General features: G+C 43.8%; 1 protein-coding gene across 1 annotated transcript; it reads left to right on the top strand.

Annotated features, from left to right (window-relative positions):
- The first annotated feature begins 6653 nt into the window (after nucleotides 1-6653).
- Nucleotides 6654-10612, top strand: LOC136470837 (uncharacterized). Its single transcript, XM_066468575.1, is given in 10 exon segments — nucleotides 6654-6983; nucleotides 6985-7099; nucleotides 7177-7237; nucleotides 7339-7471; nucleotides 7972-8095; nucleotides 9061-9117; nucleotides 9205-9301; nucleotides 9666-9876; nucleotides 10146-10206; nucleotides 10323-10612. Coding segments are annotated over 10 exon segments (1029 nt in total). The 5' UTR covers nucleotides 6654-6867; the 3' UTR covers nucleotides 10377-10612.
- Nucleotides 10613-11060: the final 448 nt, after the last annotated feature.

Here is an 11060-nt window from a genome sequence, read left to right as displayed (position 1 = left end):
GAAGGAGGCCTCGCTTTCGACTCCGGCCCGCCTCTCCGACCGAAAGGCCTGACCAACGCCGCTTCCGACTCCGACCCGCGTCTCTAACCGAGGATGCGCTGAAACTCTGCTTATAGCTCTTCTCCGACTGGTGCAGTCGGAGTCGACTGGGACCAACCGACCGGGGACGTCCGCTCGGTGAGGACCTAGGAAACATACGGAGCAAGTAAGGCATGACGCTCAAAGTCAACTGCAAAACCAAGGACCGTACCCTGTGCTCCTGTAAGACAATATAGACAGGACATGTCAGAAGGGTACCCTGCAACCTTCTAGGCATGTCAGAATCCAAGCAGTGTTGTGGGCGCCGACGTTTTGCCCTACAGTGTTATGGGCGCCGTCATTTGCCATACATGATGAATGCGGTAAAACCTCTCATATGCGTCTGACATCAACAATATTGTGGGCGCCTACCATCATCTTGTACCCGACGATGTGGGCAACAAGACTTAGTAGCATACGTACTCTCTCTCTCTCTTGTAAGGCCGTCCTCTTCATCTCTAAAAGGGGATGCGCCCTCTCCCAACTAGAAAAATCAATGGACAACTCCAACGACTCTCGAACGATTCGACCACCCAACGATCAATTCACCCTCTGCTAGCTTTAGACACTCTAAAGCTACACCGAGCGCACGCTCGAATACTTAGCGCACATAGGAGCTCCCGTCACTCTCGTCCTTTCGGTCCGGAGTCTGACCGGACCTCTTATACCCCCATCTTTCTTCCTTCCGTTGTAACTCCACAACAAACTTCGAGCACCTGGGCTCAGGAATAAAGTCACCGACCGACTCAAACTGGACATAGGGCACGTTACCTGAACCAGTATAAACCCTGTGTCATTGAGTGCTAGGCCATATCCGATCACAACGTACGGCAAAACTATAAATATTTACGTGTTGATCACTTTCTACACTGATAGTTGACTCGAGATGCCACGCTAGTGCGTGGAGATGGTGCCGGACATGTGGAGATGAAGTGGCAAATTCAGTAGCGCCACGTGTAATGGCATGACTGAGTCGTGCCACATACTCTGTAGCCCTGGTGTGGTTAAGTCCATAGCATGACTTAGTCATATGAATGGCGACAGGTCGGATGTAGTGTGGGTGGAGGCAAATATTTGTCCGCGACAACACCTGCAAAAATATTGTCACACTTGTCCTTGACACACCCTCTAAGGGTGAAATTTTAATTTGCATCCTTGCCCACGCAGGTGGTTTTTTCTCTCGAGCATGTAGGAGAATTGTGCATCATTTCATTAAGATGAAAAGAGGGTACATAACGTAAAGTACAAGGAGAGAAGAGTTCCCAAACAAACATACACTAACATACAAAAAAAACTAACAATCCACACCTTGCCCTTTGCGAAAGAAAACATGACCAACATTACCAGAGGGCAAAATCAGTTGCTCTAAGTTCAACACTGATCAGAAGCTCGTGTAGGCTTTTTTGTACTAGCCATCTGCAATGATCTGTAGCACCAACATAATGTTTGGTCTTGCTAGTGTTTCCAAATCTCTCAGGACACGAGAGTGGTGAGAGAATTGAGACCCTTCCTGATTTCCTTTAGCACCACCAACTAGAGACGCATGGCATTGTTGCACTGTGGCGAGCCGGTGAGATAGCAATTAGGGCACGTACAACAGACGTTTTTGAGCCATCTCCATGCCATAATTTTTGCAAAAACACCCCTGGCAGACACGGGAGACAGCGAGGCCGTCGTCTCGTGAGACGACGGCAACGGCTCGTGCTCCTAGGTGTTGTCGCCGTCTGAAACAGCATTGTATGGAGCGTCGTCTCCAGGCGGTGAGGCGAGGGATCCAGCTGCGACGCGTAGGGAAAACAAGAAATGCGCCAAAATCCACCCCACACGGCAAATCCCCATCCCCCTCCGATGGCGGCAACGGCGCTACCGCGGCACCCTTCTCCGGTCATGTACGATGGTGCTAGCGAGACTGGTGCTCCTCCAGGCCCGCGTCTACCTCGCTGTGGTGCCTGATCTGCTTATGTACGAGGGCGCTGGCGAGGCTAGGGGTCGCCCTCACCTACGATGTGTTCTGCTGGTGGTCGACGGGTGAGACCCTCAAGGCAGCTAGGTCCCTGATGAAAGCTCTAGTTTGGTTTTGGTGAATTGATGAAACCCTAAGTGCTAACCTAGTTTATCAAGTGATCATGACATAGGTAGCACACTTCAAGTAGAAGAAGCTAATGAAGATCATAGCATGACAATGGTGATGGCATGGCGATGATCAAGGGCTTAAACTTGAAATGAAGAAAGAGAAAAACAAAAAGCTCAAGGCAAAGGTATAAACCATAGGAGCTATTTTGTTTTGGTGATCAAGACACTTAGAGAGTGTGATCACATTTAGGTTTGATAGCCGTACTATTAAGAGGGGTGAAACTCATATCGGAATGCGGTTATCAAAGTGCCACTAGATACTCTAACTTATTGCATATGCATTTAGGATCTAGTGGAGTGCTAACACCCTTGATAACATTTGTGAAAATATGCTAACACATGTGCACAAGGTGTTTGCAAGGTATTTGTGAAAATATGCTAACACATTCGGCGCTTTTGGAAAAATGAAATGTCTATTTTCTATTGCGCCGGATGCAAAATTCTTGGTGATTGGCTCATTGGAGCAAGGGTGAAGAAGTTAGAAGTAAAAACGAGTTGGTCGCAAAGATGCCAACGTCGGTCAACTGACCGGACGCTGGATCTGAATGCACCGGACGCTGGCAGGCTGCGTCCGGTCGCGCTGACGTACGGTGACATAGTAGCTGGAATGTGACCGGACGCTGGCTGCGTCCGATCGCATTCGACCGGACGCGTCCGGTCATGCTCGGGAGCTTACTGGAAACGACCGGACGCTGGGCCTTCAGCGTCCGGTCAGTTTTGATCGGAGCGTCCGGTCAGCTTCATAGCCGTTGGAATCTGACGAACAGCATTTGAAGCTGATGACGCGTGGCGTCCATCGGGCGACCGGACGCTGAGGGCCAGCGTCCGGTCAGTATGACCGGAGCGTCTGGTCAGAGCGCGTTTTACCCAGTGAAGGGGTATAATGGCTCTATTTGATGGGGGCTCTATTTATAGCCCCATGGCCGGCTGTGGCTCACATCTTTGGCCATTTTCATTGACATAGCAACCTTGTGAGCTAAGCCAAAGCCCTCCCACTCATCTACATCATTGATTCATCATCATAGTGAGATTGGGAGTGATCCAAGTGCATTGCTTGAGTGATTGCATCTAGAGGCACTTAGTGATCGTGGTTCACTGCGGATTTCGCTTGTTACTCTTGGTGGTTGCCGCCACCTAGACGGCTTAGAGCAGCGAGGATCGTCGAGCGGAGGTGGTGATTGTCTCCGGCTCCGATCGTGGTGATTGTGAGGGGTTCTTGACCTTTCCCCAGCGGAGCGCCAAAAGGTACTCTAGTGGATTGCTCGTGGCTTGTATGATCCTCATCTTGTGTTGGTTGTGCGGCACCCTATTGAGGGTTTGGCGTGTGAAGCCAATTAGCGCGTGAACCTCCAAGTGAGTGAATCGCCACAACGAGGACTAGCTTGCCGGCAAGCAAGTGAACCTCGGTAAAAAATCATTGTCTTCATCATTGATTCCGAGGTGATTGGTCTTCATTGTTATTCATCTTTGTGATTGATTGGTTCTTCATCTACATGGCGGTATAACTATCCTAACCACTCTCTTTACTTTACCGCAAACTAGTTGACAAGCTCTTTAGTGTAGCTAGTTGTGAGAGCTTGCTTGCTTGGTTGGTGTGGCTCTTTAGTTAGTCTTTGAGAGCACACTCACATAGGATAGTGTCTTTGCTTTTGTGTGAATAGACACTATCTAAAATAGAATTGTGGTAGGTGGCTTGCATTTTAAGTAGGCTAGTGCAACACTCGCTTCGCCTCATAATTGTCTAACCATTTGGTTAGACGTTGTTGTAGAAATTTTTATTAGGCTATTCACCCCCCCCTCTAGCCATTAGGACCTTTCACCTGACGGCACCACAAGGCTCGCTTCGCACCTACTCACTAGGTGTTCGATTCAATGTCCCACCAAAGTATTTGCATTCGTTCATAAGGTATTCCGACATTTCTCAAAGTGCTAAGATCCTACATGGATACATCCTGAAGTCTGGGATTTGGCTGCTTGGTAATCTCCTGGTAAAGGTCACCTGTTTTAGTTGCAAGGTATCAGTTCTGAAGCTATCAAGAAGAACTTCAGAAATCACATATTCAGCATATTGAAAATGCAACAATCGGATGCTTATAAATATACTTGTATTTTATATTTATTAATATACCATATTAAATCGATGGTTTAAAAGAAATAATATATTTGTGTTCATCTTACTTATGCTTGATCTTGTTTGTGTCAAAGAAGCAACAAAATGTCACACGGAGATCTTATTCATGCTTGATCATAGATGCATGTATGTATTTAATAGTTTGCAGACAGTCAAATAGACGGCTCATTGTACAAGCTGTCTATTTAGCCGTCTGTATGTAAGGTATCAAAAACTTACAGACAACAAGCCGTCTGTGGGTTGTACATGCCCTTAAGCCCAAAGGTTGGAGAATTATGCACCACACTTGTGCGAATACATAGGAGACTAGAATGTGTTGGATGGATCATTGAACTGGTCATAAATGGGCTGTGGGCAGGCAGCAGGATGTGAAAGTCCTCTCTTGGAAAGTCGGCTAGAAGTTCTACACCGTTTTCCACAAGGAACCACATGAATAATTTTTGCATTGAAGTGTAACCCAAGATCTCCAATTTTTCTCCAAGGGGCAAAATGGATCGTTCCCATGAAGTGAGCATTAAAGTCAGACTCGCTAGAATAAATTCTGGAATTTGAAAGTTCCCAACGATCCTGATCAGCTACCCTTGATGCAGCTCTAAACCATCCACTAAATCCTAAATAGAGAAGATACTCTTTGAGGACCTGAACAGAGAGGGCACCCTTGATATCATAACCCTAGATGTGAGATAAGCCCTATGCCGAAGTGCGACATTGATGGCTCATTTTGGAATTGTGTTAGCCACCAGTCAGACCAGAAAATGGTGTTCTGCCCATCGCCTATAATAGACTCCATAGCCATACTAAAAAGTGCTCAGGCATTATGGGGAACCTGAATAGGTAACCCAGTCCAAATGCGTGAAGGATCTATTTTCTCAAGACATGCAAAGCATCCATCCTAATTTCTCTAAGCTGTGAATGCCTAGTCCCCCAAGTTGGATCGACTACTACACCTTTTCCAAGCAACCAAACAATTGTCTCTGTTAACCTTGTCACGCTCTACCCACAAGAAACTTCGGCTTTTTTGTCGATGGTTTTGATTGATCACCCATTTAGACAAGTCTAATGCAATCTCACAACTAATATATCATCATGATTGTATTAATAATTATAGAAAATTGAAAAGAAGCAAAGTTTGTTATCTATATGTCACATATCTAGTCATCCACTATATTTTTTAAATGTACTAAAATAGTACTTAGCTGCCAAACATGTTGTTAGCAACTAGACTTGGATACTTAGGTGCCAAACATATTGTTAGCATGTAGACATGGATACTTAGGTGCCAAATATGTTGTTAATATATCATCATGATTGTATTACATGGGACGTTCCTCGTATTTCGGAGCCCTAATAGGAACCATGCGAGTGCGATTTAGCACACGTACTTCATCCTTATTCATTTCAGGGTGGGACCTGATGAGACTCACGTGTGTGATTTAGCACCCGTGCCTATACCCTATCAGGTGCAGTGCTCGTGGGTTCAATTGTCATCTATAGTCAGTGCGGCGTTCGCCCCTTTTTTTCTCCTTACTTCTTTTGTCCTGTCCTAGTGCATGCTCGAGCTCATGATCATGGCGCTAACTTGCCGCCCTCTCATATAGATCAACGCCTCATATAAGGACTGATCTATACGAAAGATGTACCTCCTCTTGCTCATGTGCTATCGATCTATTTTGCTAGTTTTCCCAAAGGTTTTGGTGCAATAGACAGGGGATTTAGAGAAGGACAGCCATGGGAGAGGAAGGGAAGGAGTAGGGGAACATGAGGAAGGAAGGGGTGGTCGGTCTGGGGAGGAAGAACGGGATAAGGCGAAGGTGTCGGTCTAGAAGATGAAAAGGGTGGGCTAGTTAGCTTGGGCTTGCCCAAGGCTAGTCCAACAAGTCTCCCTTTCCCAATTTCCCTTCTCTTTTTTCCCCTTTACTGTTACAAGCACATCTCTCGTAAATATGAATACCCCCCGCATTACAAACCTACACGATCTTGGAGTATGTGTACGAGACTAGCTCTTGATCAATATATAGTTTTTCTTTCTCTTCTGCTCTCTCCATTCTAAATTATAAGATATTTTAGCTTTTCTAGATACCTAGATTTTACTGTGCACTTGGATACTCCCTCGATCCTAGTATACAAGGCGTAAACTACCTTTGGTCCATACGAAGGAACATATTTAATTCTCTCTCACAATGCTAGTACTACTTCATGGATACACATGCCTCCAGAAGAGAGAGAAAGAGAGCACGTCTTGTATTGTAGGACTTGAAATAAAAAGTGGTTGCACCTTATATATTAGGACAGAGGGAGTATACGCTATATAGCCAAAATATCTTATAATTTGAACTAAAAAGTATTAAAATATAAAATAATATGCTTAGAGCTAACTCATAAATTATTATTGGAGGTGTCCTTAGAAACCTTGGAAAAATTATTTGGGCTGTAGTCCAAACCCATAAAACGAATCGGCTAAACGACAATCTTGCCAGGGCCTAAATTGCTGGGTCCACCGACCGATTCCGGCCCATCATTCAGAAATGCGGCCCATGACGAACCCGCCCCTGCTCTCACCGTCCCCGTGCCCTCTCCTCCGCCGCCGCCTCCACCTCTCGCGCGCCTCTCGCCGCCGGAACCCTACCGCCGGACCGCCACCTCCCCGCTGCCATGTCCTCCGACTCCACCACCGCCCCCGACTCCGTCGTCGCCGACCCCAGTACTCTTGCCCGCAAGGTCGCAGACATCCGTGCCGCCGGACACGCTAAGCTCCAGGTAGGCACCCCTTTCGTTCTTAATACCGTGTGGCTTTTAGCTTCCTTGGTACCTAATTAAGATTGCCATTTGCTCAGGTAATCGCCGACTTTGATGGCACGCTCACGCGGTACTGGTACGACGGCGCCCGCGGGCAGAGTACGTTTTCGCTTCTGTTGCACAAGTTTTCGGAGGTTCTAGTAGTAATTAAGATTTTGGATGTGTTGAGAGGTTTATCTGTGTCTGTGTGTGGGTGCCAGGTAGTCATGGGCTGCTTAGGCAAGGGAACGAGGAGTACGACGCCAAGAGGGAGGCGCTGTACCAGCACTACCACCCCATCGAGATTTGCCCCGACATTCCACTCCTGGAGAAGGCCAAGTTCATGGAAGAATGGTACTAAGTCCGTAATTCACAATAAATGAATATATCTTGGTTTTAGCTGGCATGTAGATTGTTGGTGCAGTGAGTGAAGTGTGCTCTTACAGTGTTCATTCTTCTTATATGGATAAGAAGATGTCACCCCATTGCTGGAGTTGTATCGGTAGAATCTGTGAAGTTGGGGTAGCAGAAGCATATTTGAAATGCATAGTGCTTGACTATGTATATTTTCATTTCTGATAGTTTGGGATTCTGTTTGTCGCAGCATCTGAACAAACTGAAGTGTGGGCTTTCTTGTGTACCATGGTACCTGAAAAGTGAAAACATTTACAGCAGAACTTAAAACTGAAAAGTTTTCTTCAAACTATTAGTTCTCTGACGAGCTTCTGGTTCCTACCATCAGTTGCCTGCCATTTGGTTTAAATTTTTAATGCAACATGAAGTCATGAACCTGATTATATATTTTTAACAGCAGGAGCCGAGTCGCTTACAATTGAAGTTGTTGTGTGCTACAGGTGGGAGAAGACTCATGGTCTCCTTATTGAAGGTGGTCTTACATTAGAAGCTATCACAAAATCTGTCTCTGATGCCGTAATTGCTTTCAGAGAGGGTGTGGTGGAGCTCTTTGAGTACTTGGAGGTTTGATTTTCGTTTGTCAAAGCCTTCTCTATTGTTGCTGTTGCTATGTTTAGTTAACTTTTTTGGGACATGCCTAGATACCCTTTTTGGTGTTCGGTATGGATTGAGATCAGTAAGAACTTTACCTATGTCGCTACAAGTAAAAGAATTAACTGTTAAGCTGCTTCATAAGAAGTTTGAAGCATGCAAAACCTTCTTTGTTTCTCCCTTCCTTATTTTCTTTTGATGCCACCCTAATATTTTTTTTTATTTCTGTGTTGTCCTTTTCCTTTTAGAGTGATTCTGATCTCCAGTTCTTTCGCTCTTACCAGTTTGTCGAACTGAAAGGCTGAATTTGTGGTGCTCATTTGCGAAGTTTTTTTTTTTTTTTATAGTTTTGGGTATTTCTTCTTGTAGAGTTTGTTAGCATATCTATCAGCAAGCATGTAGCATTGACTGAAGTTTGCTATGTTGTTACCTGCCCTCCTGCAAAATTCTTCTTCTTGTCTTGTTGAAGTGAGTTTTGCTGTGCATATTTCAACCCTCAATGTTTCAACTTGTTCCATAAAAAGTATCCTTGTTCCTTTTCTACTGTTTGCTTCTTGTTTTGTCTTAAATTTATGTCATCAAATGATTTCCCTACTTTGACTGTTATGCATCTGGATCCTCAAACTTACTCTGCAGATTTGTTTGGATGCACCACATTTCATATATGCTTCATGAGTTCATAGTAACATATTATGCTTATCTCCTTAGGTTAGAACAACTTCTAGTGAAGAGACCATTTCCTAGAATTCTGTGATGCATAGTTCTTTTTTCATCCTGCATGTCCTATGTGTAGTGTAGGTGACAATGTGATATTTTGGCTAGATCAAAACGGGCTTACCTGGGGCAAGGCAACAACATTTTCAGGATGGAGAAGAACTAATTGATAAGTATTTTGGTGAATGTTTAATTAAGATTAAGACTTTCAATTATAATTTCAGGAGAGAGATATTCCAGTGCTGGTATTTTCTGCAGGACTTGCAGACATAATTGAAGAGGTAAGCTATGAAAAGGAATGATTCAACATATGTTGTGATGAATTTAATTGCTGACTGACACTGCGACACATCTCGCTGCTTCATTAGGTCTTCCGGCAGAAACTACACAAATCATTCAAGAACATCAAGACTGTCTCCAACAGGATGGTGTTTAATGAAGAAGGCCGTCTTGTGGCATTTAAAGGTGAATTTTTAATCATCATAATCTTCTATTTGCAGTGATGTTTATTCATCATGAATTCTATGTATGGATATAGGATTTTTTTTTTTAAAAGAAAAAAAAACAGTGTCATTTCTTATTGCATTAGTTGCTTACTCAAGGAAACTCTTGGCCTTGCTGAGTTGTTGTTACTTGTCACAGGACATCTTTTTTAAGATTTACTTTTAATTGGTACATATACCTGTCGTTGTGGATTGGTGGAGCCCTTTTTTCCTTGACTATTTTTTACCATGGGGTCTATGAATAATTGATTGCTTGGTTACAATCATTGGGTAAAATGTATGCTGTTGCCTGTCTTCTGATAGAAACTAACAAAAGCCTAATGCAGGGAAAACAATTCACGTTCTAAACAAAAATGAGCATGCCTTGGACATGGCTGCTCCAGTGCATGGCAATCTGGGGGAGGATCCAAATGGAGTTATTGATGACTATTCATTGGTGAAGAAAAGGACCAATGTGCTGCTACTTGGCGATCACATTGGGGACTTGGGGATGTCTGATGGTTTAAACTATGAAAACAGGATTGCTGTTGGATTCCTGTTAGTAACTTTTTGATTGCCTTGCTTCATTCAAAGTAACAGTGATATTACCACTTTGGGACTACCATTTTTAATTCTGCTCAAGTCAACTAAGCTGATTAGTGTTTTCTTGACATGCATAGCAAGTAGTAAAATTGCAGGCAGTTTTTAATGATAGTGAAATGTTGTTTCTCTTTGTATTTTCCTAATTTCTGTCTATTATCGATCACACAAAAAAATTTGTTTCCATACAGATTTGTGCATCAAGTAATGCCGAACTGATTTTCCAGGAATGCCAACATCGAGAAATCTTTGAAGGATTACTCTAGCTCATTTGACATTGTATATCTGGTGAGACATGGCTTAGCATGTTGCAATTTTATCTGTTTCCTCCAAGTTATTGTAGTTTTACATCTTATTCAATGCCTGTTTAATGTAATTTGCTTTTGACGTTCCATTCAATGCAGAATGATGCTCCAATGCATGGAGTTGTGGAACTTGTGTCTGAATTATGTCCATAATCCAATGATCTTCAATTGCCCCTCAGAAAAAGGAAATATTTCCCTGAAGTTTGCTATTGCAGTTCTCTCAACTGGAAATCTAAGGATTTCACTCTTGCTAACTAAGGCTTGCTTCCTAAGCAGCTCTTGTATAGGCTCATTTCAGGGCCAAAGAGCCCGTGGAATAATAATCATTCTTGACTTGTAAGCTAATCCAATGATCATGTGCGCTATGAAATTTCCGCATTATTCCTTGAGTCTTTGCTGTCATTTTTTTTCGATATTCTATGATAGCTCATTGATTCTTGTTAAAAGAAAGGTAATTTCATGGGTGAAGCACAGATGAGGTTGGTTGGGCAGACCAATAGCTGCAGATGGAGCTAAGGTATACTCATCACCTTCCTGAACCTACTTCACGTTCCTACGAATCCAATCTATCTGTAAGGCAGGCTGATCTCTTTGTTCTGGTGGTTGCGAGATCTATTTGTGGCTTTATCGTGACGAACTACAGCTCCATGCAGCTCTGTTTTTCTGGTCAAGGATTGTGCAACTTGCAAGAATCATGAGATCTATAAAGTGAAGGAAATATATCATATCGTGCATACCCGTATCATGTGCATCAAAAGCTTTTACGTGTCGTTCGGTGCCATGTACCAAGCCATTCTCCTGTAGTCTCCTTTTAGGTAGGAGCTAAAGACCACCTGT

Source organism: Miscanthus floridulus, chromosome 1, assembly GCF_019320115.1.
Source record: "Miscanthus floridulus cultivar M001 chromosome 1, ASM1932011v1, whole genome shotgun sequence".
Lineage (NCBI taxonomy): Eukaryota > Viridiplantae > Streptophyta > Magnoliopsida > Poales > Poaceae > Miscanthus > Miscanthus floridulus.
Note: the sequence above shows the minus strand (reverse complement) of the source record. Positions and strands in the feature narration are given on the sequence as shown.